This window comes from Saccopteryx leptura, chromosome 7 (genome assembly GCF_036850995.1).
Source record: "Saccopteryx leptura isolate mSacLep1 chromosome 7, mSacLep1_pri_phased_curated, whole genome shotgun sequence".
Classification (NCBI taxonomy): Eukaryota; Metazoa; Chordata; class Mammalia; order Chiroptera; family Emballonuridae; genus Saccopteryx; species Saccopteryx leptura.
Genome location: NC_089509.1, coordinates 114478813 through 114501443, shown reverse-complemented (window position 1 = coordinate 114501443; position 22631 = coordinate 114478813). Strand labels below are relative to the sequence as shown.

Here is a 22631-nt window from a genome sequence, read left to right as displayed (position 1 = left end):
TTCTCTGCAACTATCATTAGTTTACATCAAATAAACTCTTATGAGACTTTTTCTTTGGCTGAACACTTTTTCATCAACATAAAGATACTTATCAAATTTAAGGTGATCCATTCCCACCATCAATTACATAAATACTTTTCAGATGTACTGAGTTAGAAAAAAATCCAGGGTAAAATGATGTGCTTTGTGTAAGGATTTGAAAGATCGGTTTAATTCTGTTCATATCAACCATAAACTGGGGCTGGGCTCATCACAGGAAATTCCAGGTTAACTATTAACACAACCCAAAACCTATTAGGAAATGACAACAGCCACCGCTGACCACACAAACCACCAGGGGCACTGTTGTCCCTCCTCATAACCAGAAGCTGCAAGTCTGTCCAAGGTCCCCCTTTTCTAGAAGCTGACACAGGTTAGCTTAGAGACTGGGAAGATACGAGATGTGCTATGTGACTCATTCTGAAGCACAGAGAGAATTCCAATGCCTAAAACCATCAACCCACTAAAATAAACGTCAGACAGCAGTCCAGCACTCACCTTTTTCATGAACACAGAATGAGAGTTTCTTGACACCATCAACCAGGACATTCTGTGCGTTGCCATGTCCATCTTCTGAGTCGCTGCCATCAATCTGAGCCTCTACAATGACATCAGGGCTGTCATTATGGCCTTTCGGGGATGGAAGCAGGATACGGCTTCCGCAGAGCTCCTCAGGGAGATCTGAGTCACAGCTCCCTTCTGTTTCCTTGTCACCACTCTCTGGTGTAACTGCCTGAAGAAAACAGAAAAGTTCTACTAAATCACTGGAGGGAGCCTATTTTCCTATTTACATGTTTCTTTCCTACAGAAATAACTGCATATTCAGGAGCTCCAACATTAGACATTCACCACGTAGTCTAAAAAAGGCTCCTTATTTTCCAATGCACAGACTACCTTATGGAGATGATCGGTCCAGCAGCACCAGGTTGGCACACAGCTCTTCAAGATGCCCAACAACAATGCCACATCTACTTCTTATTTTTCTGATGGACCCTTTCACCCCCTGTCCCCCAAAAGCCCCAAATACCAGAAGTACCACACTGCTTCATAAGGGTTCATAACGTAGGATCAATAAGTATGCTGGGTTATAATAGAAGAACCCAACATAGCATGTCACCGCCCTCCCAATGAGCCAGCTGGCTCAATGGCAGAGCATCGGATCAGTGTGTGGAAGTCCTGGGTTCAATTCCCAGTCAGGACACACAGGAGAAGGAACCATCTGCTTCTCCACCCACCTCTTCCCCTTCCACAGCCATGGCTCAAATGAGCAAGTTGGCCCTGGGCACTGAGGATGATTCCATGGCCTCAGGTGCTAAAATAACTCTCTAAATGCTACTGATTCCCTAAATGAAAGGCCTATCTTCAACCTCTCCCTTGAATTCCAGGTCCGTATCCAGTTCCTTACTACATCTTCATCTGGGTGTCAGCTGGCATCTCAAACAAGAGAACCCTTGGTCCTCACCAGAACCCACTCCTCTCTCAGCATTCCCTCTTTAAGGCAGTGGCACCAAACTGTGGCATTACCGACCTTGGCTCTCCTTCTCACACCCCACATCCAATCCATAGGCCCTTCCCTGAAAATGTATGTTCTTGTCATATCCACTGTTGCTACACAAATCCAGAAAACTTTTATCTCCTTGCTGAACTACTGCAAAACCGGTTTCCTGGTTTCCATTTTAGACCAAAGCAACTAGAGTGGTCCTCTGAAAACAAATCAGATCATGTCCTTTCCCCAACACCCTTCAATCACCATGCCTGCCACAAGGCCTTATCAAATCTGGCCCGTATCGATTTTTCCATTCTCATTTTCTACAACTTCATCCTTTGCCAATTCTATTCCAATGCTAGAGATCTTTTTGCTATGCCTAAAATACTAAACCCTTCCATCTTGAGGGTTCCACATGTGCTATGTCCTCATTTGCCCAGCTATTCACAGGGCTTGCTCTCCACATTTTGTTCAGGTCTCTACTCTGAGAAAGGCCTTCCCTCTTTGCCATTACTCTACCCTCTCACTCTGCTTTATTTTCCATCCCTATACTTATCACTACCTGCAAATACATTACATACGTATTTACTTTGAATTTAGGTTTCACGAGCAGAGAGGCTATCTACTTTACTCACTGCTGAATTTCAAAAGTTAAGAATAGCATTTAGTAGCACTCAAATATATATTGATTGATCAAATGAATGAATATACTAATTAATTAAGAAATGGTTTTATTCAAAGTCTATCTTCCCTGATAAAACTGGAACCTCCATGAAGTGATCATGGTTAGAGCTGACAAAGTGTGTATTCAAATCTCATTTGAACAAATCAAGAACCACAGATGGGGCCCTGGCTGGCTTGCTCAGTGGATAGAGCATCAGCCCAGCATATGAATGACCTGGTTTTGATTCTCAGTCAGGGCACTCAAGAGAAGCAACCAACTGCTTCCTTCCCCTTCCCTCTTCCCCTTCTCTCTCTCTTCCCCTCCTTCAGCCAGTAGCTTGACTGGTTAGAGCATTGGCCCCAGGTGCTGAAAATAGCTTGGTTGGTCTGAGTGTGTCAGCCTCAGGCGCCAAAAGTACCTTGGTTGATGCAAGCATTCCCCAACAGGGGTTGCCGGGTGGATCCCGGTTGGGGCTCATGTGGGAGTCTATCTTACTATCTCCCTTCCTCTCACTTAAAAAAAAAAAAAAAAAGATGGCACATTGCATCTAACATCTTCATATATCAATCTATCTATCTCTCAAGACCTAGCCCAAATGGCTTGGATTTTCTCTAACCCCGAATCCACCACATAGACTTCAGTTCCTCCCTATCCCAGCACCCTCACCTGCACTAGGCACATAAATTCACCCTTTTCCAATGTCCCAAAGCAATTTATCTATACCTCTCCAGTGGAACTCCCCCACTTCTTCACTATATTAGCATTATCTATGTAGTTGATTGACCATATCTGTTAAGACTATATGCTCACCAATTATATCTTATACATACATCTTTGTATATTCTATAGCAACTCGCATAATCAATCTAGGTACTCAATATCTGATGAATAAACACATGAATAAATGTGTAGAACAGTGAAGGAAGAAATATAAAAGGTCATCAGGATGCAAGAGAACTTTCAGAACAGTCTCCAGATACAAGAGTCTGTGGGTTAGGAACCAGGAGCCCAATTTCCCTTAGATATGTGAAGGAAGAGGCCTTCTTCTGCAGCGCTGACCTCAAAAAAGCTGAAAAGCCTAGTTCAGTGGTTCCATGCTTTGAAGTTTAGCAGATCCCTCTGGGACTCAGATGGAAGGTAGAAATCTTTCTATCTACAAACCGAGGGAAAATACTCTGTAAGAAGGTACAAGCGAGGAGAGCAAAGGCCTGGTGCTGAAGGCTACCAGTTCAGGTTGATCGATACTCTGGAGAGCTCAGGGCTCAGAGTAAGAGGACGAGGGCCTGAGAAGAACGGATATGTTACTGACTTTACAGATTCCTCTGGTCCCTCCCCCCCAGACCTGGGACAGTGAGGCAGCCGAGTGCACCTGGTATCCCGCGTGCATGCTGCCCCTGGGGTCCGTGCTCCCTTGGAGAGCGAGTCTAGTCTCTGGAGGATGGGACAGAAAGGGCTTGGTGAGGGAATCCAGTTGCTGGGCGACACAAAACTTTTGCACTCTCAGTCTTATTCCATAAACAGAGTAGAATGGGCATCCTACGAACCCTGCTAGTAAAAATAAGCAGTGAAAATATAGGCAGATAGCAGCTGGGGAGTACTGAGATAGGAAATAAAAGTGCCACTCGCAGCTATGAAAAATGCTCAAGAAATAGCACACTGCAATACTTAATTTTAGTTTCCTTGAACTCCCCTTCCCCAAACCCAAATGCGCACACACGTGCGCACACACACACACAGAGGCAGTTGTCAGACACACCTTGCAGCTGCTTTCACCGAGGGTGGATCCATAATCTACCTATTGTCTCCTTTCAGAAGGTAAGACAGGGTGGCCGTGCGGTAAGGAGAAGGCGGTCCCCTTCTCCGTGCGGCTGCAGTCCTTCTGCTTGGGGGATGGAGAGCAATAATCTTGCCTCTTTAGAAGCACCTGGAGGAACCCTGAAAACTACTAGGGATGCAACTGAGGACAGGCTACGAGAAGCTCACCATCGAGAGGAATAAGGGAGGAGGCCTACACTCAAAATCTTGAGTTGAAAGACCCAGGAGAAGAGGAGACAGACCCTTTGGGAAAGGGCGTGGCTGTAGCATGACTCCTCTACTTCAAGGGGAACATAAGCGTTGGGTTAGTAATGAAATGAATGGCAAAACCTGGTCGAACCCCCTGCCCCGAAGACAAGAACACCTGCTGAATCAGAGACACTGCAACCACATGAGTGAAGAACGGCTAAGGAACATGCTGATCTAAAAGGCTGGCGGAATTTCAGGAAATAATATATGAGAAACTATATAGGGAAATGTCTTAAATACACATAAAAAGAAAATAATGATGAATTTAACTCCATAACAATAAAATTTCTTTTTATCCTAAGATAACATAAAAGACATTGAAAAGAAAGCCATAGAAGTGCTCATGTCCAGAATGTATAAAGAACACCTACAGATCAGTGAAAGGCAGGCAATCCAATAGAGACATGGGAAAGGCTTTGAGATGCTTCATAAAACGGAAACGGGAAGTAGCCGATCAAGATGGGAAGGTGCTCGGCCTCGTTAGTCACGGTAGAAAAGCAAACTAAAACCACAAGGAGATATCACTATAAAACCACAGTTGGGCAAAAACTAGAAATCCTGACAATAGCAAACGTTAGCAAGAACGCCCAACAGCACACTGCTGGGATGTCTGTGACAGATCCAGCCCTTTGTGGGACTGAGGGACGGGAAGAGGAGGGAGGTGAGAGGAGGGAGGTGAGAGGAGGGGAAGAGGAGGGAGGTGAGAGGAGGGAGGTGAGAGGAGGGAGGTGAGAGGAGGGAGGTGAGAGGAGGGGAAGAGGAGGGAGGTGAGAGGAGGGAGGTGAGAGGAGGGAGGCGAGGGCAGGCCTCTCGGCTGACGCCCCTGCTCACTCCACTGCTGCCCCGCCTCCCTCCGGAGGCCGACCAGTAAGCACAAGAAAAGGAGAAGACTGAGCTGGGAAAGGACATCTGTGCAAAAGCCAGGAGGTGAGAATGTGCAGATTTTTCTTCGGGAAAGGCTGGCAGTAAAGTGTGCAGCCAGAGTAAGAAAGGAGGATGAAGACGCAGACGTGAAGAGTCCAGAAGACCAATGTAGAGTCTGGTCTTAAGTGTAAAGCATGTTAAGTGAAGAAGTAGGAAAAAGTGGAACTCCAGTCAACAAACTGGGTCTGCACCACTTTGAATCTCGGTTTCATTATCTTTAACAGGAGGACAAGAGTATCCAGTATCACAGGTATATTGTAGAAACTGAGATCATCTATGAAAAGCTCTTAGCACAGGTGCCAGGGAGCTTAATAAATGGATACGTGTAGGGAAAACAAATTCAGTCTTCAGACCCAGGAAGTCCCAGGTAATAAAGGACCGTCCAGGTGGCAGCGGACATATAGGTCTGAAGGTGGAAGAGCATCCTGGGGGACCGACGTCCAGATTAGGGAATTAACCACAACGGTTTGTCAGTAAGGCAAAGGTGTCCCAGGGCCACGTGTCAACTGAAAAGAGAAGCTGAGACTAGAGCCCTGAGAAAAAGACTCAAATAAACGGGGTTCAATAAGGGACAGGAGTTAGGGAAGTAAAGAGAATTTAAATATTATTATGAATATGTTAATCATAATATATGCTAAGGCTTTTATTTTCACTCTTCATATCCCTATTATATAATCTTCCCTGTGCTTTTACACACACTGACCAATTTGACCCACAGAATGACCCCAGGTGATACAGAGGAAAATAATTATCTCCATCTCACAGAGGAAATAACAGGTTCACACATGGCACAACCCCACAGCAACTAAATAGCAGAGCGGTGACAAGCACACAGATCTAGGGCGCTAAGACCAGTGCCTGCAGTTCTGGACACTCCTCTGGGGATTTCACACAAACAGATCCAGGGTGAGCTTTACATATACAGCTCCCCACCATAGCATCCACTACATAACATGCCTCATCTTCTGTCTGCCTGGCAAATAATCAACATTCAGGACCCAGCTCTCTGTGTTTCTCTGACTAGCCTCCCTCTCTTAAGAAATGTTCTATTTCCTTCCTGTGTTCCAGTGCTGTTCTTTAACTATTCTTTCGTTACATGGTCTCTTGATCAGGCTACATTCCATTTATTTGTTTGCATAGTTCTCTCTCCAACCAGGCAGCAAACCATGTCACATTCATTTTTTATATTCTCACAGGCTCTCAAAATAGCCCTGGTCAGTTGGCTCAGTAGATAAGAGTGTCGGCCCAGCATGCAGATGCCCCTGGTTGGATCCCTAGTCAGCGCACACAGAGAAGGGATCGTCTGCTTCTCTCCTCCTCTCTCTCACCCTTTTCTCTCTCTTCCCCTCTCTCAGCCAGTAGCTCAACTGGTTCAAATGTCAGCTCCAGGTGCTGAGGATAGCTTGGTTGGTCTGAGTGTCAGTCTCAGGTGCTAAAAATAGCTTGGTTGATTTGAGCATCAGATCCCGGTCAGATGCATGCAAGAATCTATCTATCTCCCCTTCTCTCACTTAAAAACAAAACAAAAACATGCTCAATAAATATTGGTTTCCTTTTCTCTTCTTCTGAAGAGAATAAGGATTTAAATTAGCTGTAAAAGAAATGTTCTTTAAAAACTGCATGAAATGAATGGAATAACTGCCAAGCAGCTAAACTGAGAAGCTTGTCAGTATGATACTGCACTCTCCCTCATTAATACACTATATCTGGAGTACAGGAGTTATTAGTTATTTTATCACAATTGAAGCTTATCACCATAAGAAACAAACATAAATACAAATGCAAATGAAAATGGAAAGTCATTGAAATAAATACAATTTTTCTAAAATAACTCTAAGGTTTCATGTCTAAATTATAACTCGAGTTTCAATATAAACTCAACCATCAAGTTCACCATTCCCCAATTTGAAAACAACAGTTCTAGCAAGAAAAGGCACAAAAGCCTAAAGAAAAGAAAGTATAGATCGGAGCACAACTTCCAGAGACTTTTTCCTGATTCCTACGGACTTGTGAAGTACCAATCCATCCCTTAGAAAGGGAGTGGGGGGTTCCGTCTACACTGAGCTGTAAATTAGATCAACTGCAAATAGCAACTGAAACTTACCAGAATCAAGAATCTGGCCACTTCCAAGTTTGATATTGATTAGATTTTCTTCCCTTTCTTTTTAAAATGAATACAATGTATTATAAAACTGGACAGCCACAGAAAGAGTCTCTGTAACCAAACAATTCAAAAGAATCCTAAATAAAAATGCCAAGTAACATGTCCTTCACACAGGGCTTACCCAAACTCCAAGCATGAAACATTTCACAGTTTACCCCTTATTTGATATAGAAAAGCCCTTCCTTGAACATAAAAGCCATCTTTGAAGAGTGCTATTTTAAATCTTATTCTTAAAAAAGAGCAAATCTATATTAGCACTGGAAAATTCTGTTCCAGCAAATAAATTCTGTTACATTCCCGAGATAGGTGGCTGCTATCAACTCGGTATACTGGAGGTTTTCCAGAAGATTTACTCAGACCTGTCCACACGCACTTTCTGCTGAGAGGGCGGTTTAGTTAAGCGGTGTGGGCTGAAGCTCTAAGCCTGGAGACGGTGCCCCGCCCACCCCACCACCTGATTCTCTGGTTCAGACCTGATGCATGGCACCGTCCACCTGGAAGCTACTTTTCACTTCTTGGCTCCACTGGCCAGGCTTAAGTGACAGCACTCACTTGCCACACATGTTTGAACAAACTTTCAAATCCCTTAATGGCACACTTGGGACAAAGTATAATACACTGTTCAGGAAATATCTTGGAGCCAAGAAAAGCAACTGATATTTCCACAGGGAGCTTCTGACAAGGCTTGCCAATAGCTTCTTTCATTATAAAATATGACCATGAATACTATCGTTTTAAAGACATATTACAGGCATCTCTGTTATTGGGAACTTTGCTTGCTTAAGGTCGACCATCCAAAGGTACCTTTTATTTAGTTAACAGGAACAGAACAAACTATCTCCAGTCTTCTGGTTACTCAGCCCAAAAATTCTGTTATCCTTCTAGGTCAATTAATCTCTCTCTCTTTCTCTCTCTCTCTCTCTTTTTCTCACACACACACACACACACACACACACCACTATCATATTTGCCAGCTCATCTTGTCAACTCTACCTTCACCACCACCATGGCCACCACCCTGGTCCACCATCTCTCACCTGGATGCCGGCAATAGCCTTGTAAGGGGTCTTCTACTTTTGCCCCCTTTCAGTCTATTCCCAACACAGCAGCCAGAGTGCCTATGAAACAGAAGTCATATCATGTCAATGTGCTAACCCTTCAAGGCTTCCCACCTCCATCAGAGCTAGAACACAACTCCTCCCTGCTGCACAGGCCCTGCCTGAGCTATACGCCAGCCCTCTGGCCTCTCCAGCTCTCCTCCAGCTCCGCCTCCTCGCCGTCCCGTGAACACATCAGGCACACAGGTGCTGTTGCCCAAGATCGGCACAAGGATAACTCCCTTACTTCCTTCAGTTCCTACTCAAAGTCACCTTCTCGAAGAGGACGCCTTTGGTCACCCTATTTAAAATTTCAATCCCACCCCCCAAATTCTTATCTCTCTTCCTTATTTCATTTTTCACCGTCAGTACTTATCACTACTGAGCGTGCTGAGCGTGGTCTTTTATTTACACTACTACGTCTTTCCCAGTGAAACGCAGGCTCCACAGAGATGGGGACTTTTACTGCCTATGTGCTCACCATTCTCTCCCAACACTTGACATAGCATCTAACACAATGTCTTCTAGACAGTTCTCTCTTAACGTACTACTACCCCCTTGCACTCAAGCATCAAAAACTGCTGCTGTCCTTCCCCTCACAGCAGTTCCTTTCCTGGTCTCCTTCTTTTCCACACCACTTAAACCACCGCTTCAGGCCGTCAAACCCACAGCCACACTTGACTCTCCCTGCACTGAACACACTGCTTCACCAAACACTTCGCTCTTCTTTCTACAAGCACTCTTATAGCCCCACAAATTTCCTGGTATTCTCAATGCCGCCATCCTACAAATTTCTAGAAATTTCTGATTAAATTACCTTCTGACTCAAAAAATTTCCATGGATTTCTCCTCTTTAGAGAAACTAACTCTCCGTTCTTTGACTTACCACAGACCTTGACCTTCTCAATGTCCAGACCTTTGTTGACCATTTTAATCTTACCTGCCAATATCTCCCATTATAAACCATGCACAGGCCACTGCAAACTCTTTCCAGCCTAGGTCACAGCAACCCAAGAATAGGTTTCTAACAACTTAGAACAGCAGACTATGTCTCCCTCTTTCTACTTCTCTGTGATTACAGTAGGAAAACTATATAACACCCTTTAAAAAGGGCTCGATTTTGGTTTAGCTATATTCAGAAAGAAAGGGGGAGGGGCTCGGGCAGAACTGATCTGTACCTGTCAAGGGGCCCCCACAGGTCTTTAACCAGGCATGGGCTGTGGGAGAGGAAGAGAGCCAAAGTCCAAGTCGTCAGGCTGCAGGGGCTCTGGACACTGCTGCTAAGAAGTCAAAGAACCTGAAACAGAATCATGCATGTCCTGTAGCATGTGCCTTCCTCCCTCTTCTGCACAGCCACCAAAAGCAACTAACCCCGACCTAACTCTGGTACAACCAAGCCTCTGTACCTAGTCACCAAGGAGCATAAGAAGCAGGTATATGGCCTGACCTGTGGTGGTGCAGTGGACAAAGCATCAACCTAGAATGCTGAGGTCACGGGTTCGAAACCCCGGGCTTGTCCGGTCAAGGTACATACAAGAAGCAACTATAAATCGGGGGTTCACACCCCTCCACGCCTTCTCTCTCTCTCTCTCAAATCAATACATAAAAATCTTTAAAAAAAAAAAAAAGCAGGTATGTGCCCCCTTAGACGAAGGCCGGTTCACAGAGCACAGTAGAAGTCAACTAGAGCAATCTCAGGAGCAAAGTGACAAATATTTTGATGCCAGAAAGGAGCAGAGGGGTAGGAAAGAGAATTTGGCAGAATTTAACACCAAGTTCTGTAGCTCAGAAAGTTTTTAAAAAGTCAGGCAAGAAACTGGATGGACACAAACCTAGGAAAGTAAGTCCTACAGTCGAGCGCCTGAGAGAGAGAGAGAATGTCCCAGCACAGCGCTCAGGGAAGGGACAGACGGTCACTCAGTTTAGTGAAAGAGATCATGCGTGTACAGGGAACTTTGGACATTGTGGTGGCTTTCCTTTGAATCTTACTTGTTACTGTATTTTGACTTAAGTCTTTAAAATATATGCAATGTATTAAATATCATTTTAGCCACAATAGAAAGAAAACCCAAATAGAATTGGCTTTTTAAAAGTAACTTATTGACTTAGGTAACTGAGCCAATCTGACCGATTGAGAGCTTCATCTGACATTTGTAGAACTGCGTGTGTGCGTGCGTGCATGTGAGTGCGTGTGTGTGTGTATGCGTGTATGCATGTGTGTCTCAGGTCAGCCTTCCTCAGTGTTCACTCCATTACTAGAGCAGCCTCTCTCCTCATGGTGTCAAGAAGGATTCCCGTAGCTTCCAAGTTATATCCCATCATCTTAACAGATCGGGGAAAAAAGGGAAACTCTTACCCAGGTGCTCTGAAAAAGAAGTCCCAGGATTACTCTACTAGGGTTTGTTTGGGTCCCATGCCTGCTCCTGAATCAATCACTACAGCAAGGAGGTGGGACAGACTGACAGTCCCTTGTGTCTGCAGGATGTGGCCAATTTTTCAATCCTAGTCAAGAACAAAATTGAAGCCTACTTAGAAATGCTTAAAGTAGGCTTCTTTATAAAGACAAGTGTCCAGAAGATAAAGAGGTGTTCAAAAAATGACAAAGAAGCCCACTCGGGTGACTCCCCCCAGCCAAACCTGGGGCAGCTGGGACAAAACAATGACAGTGACAGGTCCGCCTCCGGGAACTCACACAATCTGCTCTCTCCCGAAGAGCTCCTCTGCACCAAACATGCCGCTTCTCAGGGACCGTGAGTTCAAACATCTGCTCTACAGGGTGGCGGTCCTCTGCTCTTTAAGATGCCCACTATCACTCCCACACCTAACAGTCCACTCTCGAACCTCTAGCGCAGTGTTTTCAACCTGTGCACTGCAAGAATTTTTAACACATACCATACCTGACCATTTAGTCAGGGGCACTGACCTCTCTCCCCCTAGACTGTCAAGTAAAAAATGACAACAACCAAAATTATATCTTTTTTTTTTTTAAGATCAGCAAAAAATACGTTTTTCAGTATGCAGCAGAATTTTACATGCGCCATGAGATGAAAAGGACTGAAAATCACTGCTCTAGTGGGTCAGGAGAGCATGGGCCCTGTCCCTGCCTAATGAGCCACCTAAAACTAGTCCAGACAAGGATGGAGAAGGGACCCCTCAGCACGGACGGCGCAGGGACAGCAGCATGCTCCCCTCTCTGAAGCCCACGGACTTCCTCGGGCCTCAGCAGGCCCAGAGCCAGGGCCCTGGCCGGCAAACTCTAACAATCTAAAGCAAATTTCCCAAGATCCCTGAATAAACACTGACCTGATTTTTAAAATATATCTGTCTAAGGGTTTTTTGTTGTTGTTGTTTTTAACTGGTTTGGCCCCAAGTGTGAGGGAGCATCACCACTGTAGAGAATGGGGGTGGGGGACATGTTTGTCACCAATGAGGTAGTTCCTTCTCCACCACAGAGACTGTATTTTGAAACAACTCTTTGTATAGAACCCTATATCACTTCCAATTCACTGTTCACATAACGTCACATTTCATTTCAAACCAACAAGACCTCAAATGTTCCCTGTGAGCTCTGGGCACGTCCATGTTTCAGAAGCTGACACACACAGGAAGTTATTGTGCACCTGAGACCAGTCTGGCTGCCACATATAAATGATCCCTGGAGGTAATCTGCTTAGGAGATTTAACTTTGAATAAGCAGAAAAGAATGAAAAAACGGAGCCTGGCCCCAGCTACAAAGCGCAGTAGAACTGTGTGTACCTGTGTGCTCACAATAGAATAGAAGCGAGGAGCTCATCTACATTGTGGCTGACCTTCTTGTCAAGCTAAGACCTGCCCAAAGCGTTGGAAGAAAGTTACATGAACAAGAAGCTCTCTAGCTTCACTGGGAAAGTCCCCAATCATGTAAGAAACATGTTCTTGCGCCCTGGCCGGATAACTCGGCTAGTTAGAGCAGGGGTCCCCAAACTACGGCCCGCGGGTCACATGCGGCCCTCTGAGGCCATTTATCTGGCCCCCGCTGCACTTCTGGAAGGGGCACCTCTTTCACTGGTGGTCAGTGAGAGGAGCACAGGATGCGGATGCCGCAAAGCGCAGCGTCGCTCACGTACAGTACTACTTCCGGTGACACAGGACAAACGTCTCACAGCTCCAGAAGCACGTCATATCACTTGTTACGGCTAGCAGTGACAAATATGGAACCGAACATTGACCATCTCATTAGCCAAAAGCAGGCCCATAGTTCCTATTGAAATACTGGTCAGTTTGTTGATTTAAATTACTTGTTCTTTATTTTAAATATTGTATTTGTTCCCATTTTGTTTTTTTACTTTAAAATAAGATATGTGCAGTGTGCATAGGGATTTGTTCATAGTTTTTTTATAGTCCGGTCCTCCAACGGTCTGAGGGACAGTGAACTGGACCCCTGTGTAAAAGGTTTGGGGACCCCTGGGTTAGAGCTTCGTCCCAAAGCGCAGAGGTTGCCAGTTCGATCCCTGGTCAGGGCACATACAGGGACAGCTCGATCTTCCTGTCTCACTTCCTCTCTCCCCCTTCCTCTCTCTCTAAAGTCAAAATTTAAAAAGAAAGAAAGAGAGAGAGAGAGAGAGAGAGAGAGAGAGGGAAGGAGGGAGGGAGAAAAAGAAATGAAGTCTTTGCTTTCCCATTAGCACTTTCTTCCTTGTTTTGCAGATAGCTAGGCCCAAGTGCCAAACAAAAAGCTATTTTTCAACAGGTGGTGTCCTGAAGAATTTCTTTGGGGTTATACAGTCACTGAGCAACCCCAAACACTGATTTTAAAATCAGCTGATAAAAGCTAATCTTAAAAGAGTTATTCTGAAGTAATCTAGATGTGGGTCTTATGCTAGGTTTGGTGGTACTGTTATTTCTTATACTTAAACCAATGGTGAGTCTCCTGGTGGTAAACTTTTTCTGAACCAATAATTTTCTAAGAGCACAAAGTTAGAAATAAAATTTTCATACTCTTTTATTTGAATAATGTTTAAAGCTGTCATGTTTCCCCTACTTTGACAGAAACCTAAATTCATAATACAGTTATATATAATATATGCCTCAAACCATTACTAGTTTCTATAAAACATAAGATAAGGTATATCTATTAAATTTCTTTAAGGAAAAAATTTTAACAATGGCAGTAACAAACAACAATATCACAATAGTACTATTAATGATAATTTTTTTTCTTTTTATTTATGATTTTAATTTGTGTTTACATAGGCTCAAGTGTCCCACCGAATATATCTACCCCCACTCCCTCATTCCCCTCGGCCCCCCCATGCCCCAATGCCTTCCCCCCTTCCCTCCAGGATTTGCTGTCCTGTTCTCTATAATGCTGTGTTATGTATATATCATTTCATTCATCTCTTTTCCTTCTCTGATCCCATCTTCTCTTCTACTTTCCCTCTGACGCTTTCCCTCTGGTCCCTTTGATCCCGCCTCTGTCTCTGTTCCATTGCCTAGTTCACATTGTTCATTGGATTCCTCAAATGAGTGAGGTCATATATTTTTCTTTCTCTGTCTGGCTTATTTCACTTAGCATGATAGTTTCCAGGTCCATTCATGTTGTCACAAAAGGTAAGATTTTTTTCTTCCTCACGGCCATATAGTATTCCATTGTGTATATGTACCACAGCTTTTTAATCCACTCGTCCACTGACGGACACTTGGGCTGTTTCCAGATCTTGGCTATTGTAAACAATAAACTCTTTATGGTTTATAAATATTACCAAAGAAATGCCAGTACCTTTCCTTGCTTGCCTTTCATTTACAAAAATAAAATCAAAGATCATTTAATTAATCATTACTTAATTCGAAGATCAACAAATTTACTTCCTATCTTCCATTATACTAATGCAAGAATTATATAACTAAGGGTAATCTTAAATACCATCTAGATCATTTCCAGGTACTTCTGAATTCCTTTTTCACTGGTGGGAATGAATTTGTAGTAAGCAACATATAAGTTTCTGTCTGATCTGCCTAATGACCAATGCCATATACCTTTTCAGATGGCTAGTCAAGAATGTAACGTATAATTAATCCAGTCTGATAGTCGTTGGTCAAGTCCACCAGCTATATCCTAGTATCACAACTTGGAGACATTTGAAAGGGTTACACTTCTTGGTTCTCTTGTGGTTGAGTAGGGCCAGGGGACTCTTTCTGGCCACTGAGTTGTAAGAACTGATAGTTCTGCTATCAGTTCTTTTGGAGGAAGGCACTTTAAATGTGGCCCTCAGGGCTGTTTCCTCTGCCACAGGAAAGAGGAATATTCTGATGGCAGCTGTCCCATTTACCCTGGAACTCTTGAATGAAGACAGTACAAAGCAAAGCCCTGAATGATCTTGATGGGCAAGCAACATGAGTGAGAAATAAGCCATGTCGTTTCATAGCATAACCTTATCCACCACATAATTGTCCAGGAATTTAGACACTTCAAAGTAATTGCTTATTAAATCACAAACACATTACGGGAACACTTTACGTCTGCTGTGAGCAAATGCTGTCAGCGGTAAATTCAAGAGCGGGAAATAGTAAATTTGAGTTGCTATATGATCTTGGCCAAACTATGACTCTCAGTCCTCATTTCAAAGAAGAAGAATACAGTGTGTCCGTAAAGTCATGGTGCATTTTTGACTGGTCACAGGAAAGGAACAAAAGATGACAGAAATGTGAAATCTGCACCAAATAAAAGAAAAACTCTCCTAGTTTCAAACCTATTCAGTGCAGTTCGATGTGGGCTCACGCACAGATTTTTTGGGCTCCTTAGGTAGCTATCCCGTATAGCCTCTACAGACTCGTCACTGACTGATGGCCTACCAGAACGGGGTTTCTCCACCAAACTGCCAGTTTCCTTCAACTGCTTATCCCACCGAGTAATGTTATTCCTATGTGGTGGCGCTTCGTTATAAACACGCTGATATTCACATTGCACTTTCGTCACGGATTCGAATTTAGTGAGCCACAGAACACACTGAACTTCCCTCTGTACCGTCCACATCTCGACTGGCATGGCCGTGGGCTGCTCCGCTGTATACACGTATACAAGGTGTTACGTCATCATCTGCGCATGCGCACATGCTGCCACATCATCCTACAGAAACTGGGAGGGTTTTCATTTTATTTGGTTTCACATTTCTATCATCTTTTGTTGCTTTCCTGTGACCGGTCAAAAGTGCACCATGACTTTACGGACACACTGTAGAAATACCTGACGTTTCTCAAGCACTTGTAATACGCCGACACTGTTGTCAGCACTTACCTTCATTGACTCATTCCTTATGAGCATGAATTTCATCAAACCATCTCCATGGAGTTAAGAAGGAACGAATTAGTTTTTAGCAAATAATCCTGAAATATTAATTGGGAGTTTCCCAGCACAAAGACGGTACTTTATCCTTAAATGATATATTCCTTATTTCAGGCATTTCCATCTGAATTACAGAGATCTGAAAGCATGTTTAAAGCAATGAAGAACCGGAAGTATCTGATCCCAGAGCTGGCAATAATGAACAAAGGCTGGCTGTTAAAAATAGACTTGTGTATATAACATTTGGGGGAAATCCGATCGTGGTAGTAGATATAGCCTACCTACCATGCTGCTGTGGGTGGAGTTCCAAAGACCTTACCCTCCATCATGAAGTACCTTCCAAGTCCTTTCTGGGCCTGCCATCCAGGCCAAGTACCCAAACAGTTCTAAGAAATCCTAATTCCACTGGAATTGAGAGCAATCCAAAATGATAGTGCTTATATAAAAGATTAAATTAAATATAATCTAGTATGATGGGTGCATATTTAAAGAAGAACTTGGAAGACAAAACTTTAAAACAATCACTTGAAGGAAAAGTTAGTTGTCAAAGGAAACAATTTACTGTACTAGATCAATTTCATGTTACCATAAGAGGATTTGGAATAGCCATTGAAAACCAGGGATTAAATATGCACTTTGATTTCTTTTCTATTGTTTGTTTAATTTAGAACAAGAGTAGTTACTCCTAGCAGTACTTCCTTTATTCTTCCAAACTCAAGTTTTTTCTTTCGATGCCACTCTCTTCCGAAATACCCATCAATACATCTATTATTCCCTTGATAAAGTATTAGTATCATTAAATAAAAATATTTTCTTAGCATAATAGACAGGTTAGAAAATACAGAATAACTATACCTCCTTAATTCATGTATCTAGCCTTTGCTCCACTGTAAGTTAACTGAAAGAATCCTGTCCCAAGAGAAATTTAGACCTAGCTAACAAAGTGTTTGACTGATTTATTCCCACTGTCTCCTGTCAGTACAATGCAGATGCTCAACAAACATCTACAGGATAAATGAACAGCATCATAGTTTTCCAGTGGGTATCAATTATCAAATCAATTCCAGGCTGTTTTACTCTATTTTTAAATATTCAGACAAAAGCATATAGAAGCTAAGTTCCAGTGAGTAGAAATTTCACTTGCAATCCATCCTTTGGCTAGTCTCCAGCTAGTTGACTTCTCTTTCATGCTGCTTTACCTGACTGAGTGTAATTTTAATACGCTCTTATCTGCCTCCTTCTCTTTGATTTTCTCAGGGTAACTCACTATGGTTGCATCAACTCAGCTGCTCACCTTCACTCCCAATCAAGCAAGGTGGGCAATGTTTAAACAGCTTTGGCTCCTCCTATAGGAGTCTTAGCTTTTAACCCACCTTCCAGATCCAAGATACCAGAGCTAACTTCTGGGCTCCTGAATGTCCTTTAGACAACTAGAAAAGGCCCCGAATTCTGGAACTCAGGGCTAGTGTTCCACTTTGGTTCTTGTCCCCAGTACTGCTCCAGCCAATTCTAGTTGGGGGATCAAATCCCACCCTGATGCGAAGCCCAGTGGCTGCCTCAACTAGTCTGTTTGTGATAAGACAGTCTCACATTTCTGAAATTAGAACCCCGTCCCAAAGCCCTAGAAGGACTACCTTCTGCGTGACAACTGCCTACCTAATTCCTGAATACCTACGGGACCTGCTGCCCACAGGTCAGGATGGCCTCTGGGTCTGTAGCCCCTTTGACCCTGTACCGTATCCAGCTCTTGATCTGGCTTTCAAATTGGGTCAGCTCTCTCAGTATCTGATCCACTATCTATGACATATGTCTGGTAAGGTTGTGAAGCATTCCCAACATCTGCCTCCATAATGCCCTGAGCACCATATCATACCTTGCTAGTCTTAAGGTATGCCCACTAGAATTCTAAATATTTTTTTCTAAACTGTTTATTTCCTAAAAATAATACTAAGCCTTTAGTCATCTGAATTAACAGAGTCATCTTTTTACCCATGATGGCAACTTAAAATATTAGCTAATGCTAAAGCACATGTTACATTTTGGGACTTAGGCTGATTTTTATAATACCTGACAATGTCTAGCTACAGATCAAATAACTCTCTTTTTTCTTCCTCTGGGTTAACAAGCAGCAATGAGATCATAAAATGAGATGTGAATCTGAATCCCAACTCTGTCACCTCTAGTTCCCTAAATAAGTACGATGTTTAAGCTAAGCCTCAGGTTTCTCATTCACAAAACTGAGATAGGATAACAGCAAACTAAAGAATAATGTGAGCCTGACCAGGCAGTGGCACAGTGTATAGAGCATCAGATTGGGACACAGAGGACCCAGGTTTGAAACCCCAAGGTCGCAGGCTTGAGCCCGGGCTCCCCAGCTTGAGTGCGGGGTCGCTGACTTGAATGTGAGATCACAGACATGACCCCATGGTCACTGGCTTGAGCAAGGGGTCACTCTCTCTGCTGTAGCCCCAGCCAAGGCACATATGAGAAAGCAATCAATGAACAACTAAGGTGTCGCAACGAAGAATTGATGCTTCTCAGTTCTCTCCCTTTCTGTCTGTCTGTCCCTGTCCCTCTCTCTGACTCTTGTTCTCTGTCAAAAATAAAAAGAAGAATGGTGCAAGGCACTAAGTACAGTCCCTGATCCACAGGGAGCACTAAAGAGCACGCAGCCTCAACAGCCACAGGGTTATGATGCCGATTTGTGATGTAAAGTATTGGAGCATTAGGAGAAGAAAAACAGTAGGATAACCGTTCTGTAGTCAACAAAAAAGATGAAGGACAAGGTTGTTTAACAGTTATGGGAGATGAATTTGATGGGAGAAAGGAAAGAAAAGGAAAAGGAAAGAGAATGGAAGAGGCAAATAGAAGACCACATAGCAAAGAGCAGTGTTCCCTGAGCCTCCGTGAAAGGGGGCCCAGGACACCGTGCTCATGGAGGGCAGGGCCTAGGGAATGGTGAAGAATCCCTGCTTTTTAGCAGAGTTGGTGGAGGGGCTGCAGCCAATGGCGTGGCAGGAAGAGAGAGGTTTATTCCATGTGTTCCTCCCTCCAAGGGGGAATTTTCAGAATCCTCTCTTGCCAAATCTTTCTCAGCCCAAATCACTCTCCTAAACACAACAAACCCTCTCTCCATCTCCATTCCCATCCCTCAAACCTTAGTTCCAACGTGACCTCTATGAAACCTTCCCTGATTCACTCAGTGTCACGCTCCGTAACGACACGTTTCTTTCTGTCCTATAAACCACACCACAGTTATTCCATCCCATTCCCTCCCAAGGAGCTCCTTAAGAGCAAAACCTGTAGCTATTTGAGCCTGTACCCCCAGCATCTAGCACAAAGCAAGAGGAGTGGAGGGTGAGAAACCTGGGTACCTGCCCGGGCCGGCAGGAACAGGGCTGTGGCTCCAACTGTTTGGGCAACGTGCCCCCCCACTGTGAAAACCTGAAGAAAACCACTAGAAAAATCCATACACGTGCACTCACTCAAAACACACACACACACACACACACACACACACACACACATCATTAAGCTAAAAGTCAAAAGATCTGGATTCTGGATTCTACTCCCTAGTTCTGTCAAAAACTCCAAGTTCTCAAAGAATTCAATTAATTTCTCACTTGACAAAGTGAAAATAAACTATCACTTGCCCTTCAACTATCCTTCATTAGATGTCTGTAATAAAAAAAAGTACATAACTACTAAAAATGTGGAATAATTCTGAAATTAAAATTGTTATATATGAGCAAATTATTTTTTATATTGCCTCACAGTTTGATACTTTGATAGCTCTCTATTTTGCCAAAAAAACAAGCTGTGAAATAAATTGACTGTTTACTACAACAGCTAAAAGAACTGTTGTTTTTTCAAAGCCCCAGAGGCCCTCTAGCTACATACCCAAGAGGGGGGAGCACAAGTATAAAGGAGCAAAGATGAATAATCCAATTAATTCACATTTGTTCACACCATTGGCTCCAAATTCCTTTGCTAACAATATGCTTTTGTACTAACAAACCTGTAATACAATTGGCCAGTATGCTTTGAGATGTTTAGATGCTACATGTTAGGGATTCTTGATGACAGTCTGAATATTCTCTTCTTTCTGCTATGAGTCTGTCACCAACAACTGTCACAGGTGGGCTTCAGTCAGCAGAGCTCCCCTCTTCAGAACAGAAAGCTGTGAAATACTCTAAGGAGTCCTAAGAGACATACCTAATGGGGCTGACTTGAATAGAAAAAGCAGTTGTCAGGCAGCCACTGTGAAGACCCGCAGGGCCCCCCAGAAACAGTGGAGGCTAGGAACCCTGGACTGTCCTCGACATCGCAGGAAACAGTGGAGGCTAGGAACCCTGGACTGTCCTCGACATCGCAGGAAGAGGGCCTGTGCACACACCAAGGCCAGCTCTCTGTCACAGCCGCCGCTCTACTCCCACCAGCATCTCAAAGTCATGGTCCTCCTTGCCAGTCTAGGCCTTTCTCTGTATCCATGGCAATATTTTACAGATCTTAACTGTAAAACAGAAAAACAACAAGCTGTGTCTACGTAGCCTGAATATTTTGACTGTGAGAATGCTGTAAGAATTTCTGAAAATTCTTATCTGCTTAACTAGCTCCAGTGGCCCAGAAATTCACAAAATTATACCTTTGGGGGGAAACCACAACTTTGCTTTGTTGAGTCTTAGAGCAGATACGTGTTTCTGACCAGAAGTAAAGGCACCAAGGCAGGGGTAAGAATTCCCCACTCCTAAATCTGTCCTTCTAGAACTCAACAACAACGAACCCCTTCATCCCCCCCGGCTACCCCGTTTTCCCGGGCTCCCGCCCAATGTAGGTGCGCTTCTGACAGTACCAGGAAAGGATGTGCTTGCCGGTGTACAGACACATGGGTGAAGAACAAAGGAAACGATACAACAGTTTATTTGTGCATATGCTTGTTTATTTTAGCTATCCCCTACCTCAGCCCAGGACAGTGCGATGCCAGGCCACCTGGCCTTGCTCTTCTAAGCAGCCCTGGCAGAGCTCAACAGGTGCTCTACTGTCTGCACTCCACTCCTAGTCTTTAGCGTCAACCCCGAGTCAGTGCTAGACCCACCCACCTTGCTAGCCATTCCTCCACCCACCTTGCTAGCCACTCCTCCTGCCTGAACCTTCCTCCAAACCAAAAGCACTGTCAGCACAAGAACTATGTCATCTTGGATGTGACTAATTTCCCTGCACCCTACATATCCCTGGCACATAGATCTAACTCAATTACTCTCACTCTGTCAGATTAAAAAGAAGAATTAAACTTATGCCTCAACAGAGCTCTGGTATAAGGTAATACTTCTCACATGTCTGGACAAATTATCAATATTAAGAATTAACATTTCTTGAGCTGCTATCATTGACCCAGCACCATTCTAAGATTTTTACAGGTATTCTCATTTTATCCTCATGACAAACCTATGAAATAGGTACTATGATCATTCCCATTTTACGGAGGAGGCATCTGAAGCACACAGAGGTTATATAATTTGCAAAGCACGTGACAGGGAAGACAGATCACAGGGAGAAAGCGGAGAAAACAATGCAAATCATTCCATGTCTGTTCACCAGATGTTTTGATGTCCCAAGCATTACGCGGCCTGTTTCTGAGGCAACCACAGGGCCATGAGGGCCCAATAATGCCTCGCTGAGGCACCCTGGAACGGGAGGGGCCCTGAGAAGTCTACCCTTAGAAAGTGAACATTTGACTCACCTTCCACTGCTCCTGCGGAAGCAGCTTCACAACTACCAGATCCCCGTTCAAGGCTCTGTTTCGTGCCACAACCCCGTCGATAAAAATGTCGCGATCGCCATCCTAGGTTGGAGAAAGAAAGAAAAGAATCAGCTGACCAAAGCTTGAAACCAAAAATTACTTCCTTGGTTTAAAAACTGTAGACCCCACAACCTGTCCCCGGTTTACCAGGGATACTGACTGGTACATAGCCACAGGCAGACCTAGGAGGGGCGCGGTCTCCTCGGAACTAACAGAAGTGGGATGAACACGTAAGAGCAGACTGACAGAAGACTAAAAATCACCAAGGAAGAGAAGATCTCCTACAGACAGGCCAAAAACAAACAAACACAGGAAGTAAAAGCCTGGGATTGCATGCTTTCCATAAGTGAAATAAGAAAGGAGTAAGTTATCCTTTTATACGTTTTAGTTTCAAATAAAAGAAAGCATGCTGACACATTTTCTACAATAGCTGAATTTTTTAAAATAAGGGTAAAAGTAAAAGTAAATGAAGGTTAGCAAGAAAAAGAAAACCAACATATAGTCCCTCAAGAACACCAAGAACAAGAGCAGCAACCAGCTAGAATGTGAGTTTTCGAAGAGGAATCCAGCAAAATCATACCCCCCCAGACCCCCCCCCCCAGGCAAGTGCCAGAGAGAAAACCAGGCTTGTTTTTATGGAGACCTAAGTAGAAAACAAAGAAGAAAAGGGAAGGGACATAAAAGGAGATTCATAAAGCATTCCCATCCTCTACCTCTCGCTGACGGGAGCAGAGTAAACCCCAAACCGTGAATGCTACAAGGCACGGACACCTTCACCCGGAACCACATGCTTCCATGCTTGTAAACATGTCGCCCAGTGAACTTCCCTGGTCTTGATTACTAAAATTAGTGCCAGATTACTTTACAAAAACACTCAAATGCAAGAGGCAGCGAAGGAAAAGCATGCTTTCAACAGCAACTGACAAAATTAAGTATTTTCAAAATGTTTCATCACAAACATGCAAACATGTACTCTCTTATTCTTTTATCCTTCTGAAAGTTTATACTACATGCTTCTTTTCAGAGGATAGGAGAGAAGTAAAACGTTAATTTTTCTTACAGGAGGTAATAG

At 43.7% G+C, this 22631-nt stretch overlaps 1 protein-coding gene across 1 annotated transcript in view; it reads right to left on the bottom strand.

Moving 5' to 3' along the window:
* DIS3L2 (DIS3 like 3'-5' exoribonuclease 2) overlaps positions 1 to 22631 on the bottom strand; it is a 320107-nt gene that overhangs the window by 239381 nt on the left and 58095 nt on the right. Inside the window, exons 5-6 of the mRNA XM_066345627.1 lie at positions 21500 to 21601; positions 538 to 772 (exon numbers count right to left, since the gene is read on the bottom strand). Coding sequence (XP_066201724.1) covers positions 538 to 772; positions 21500 to 21601 — 337 coding nt within the window. The remainder of the gene's footprint in view (positions 1 to 537; positions 773 to 21499; positions 21602 to 22631) is intronic.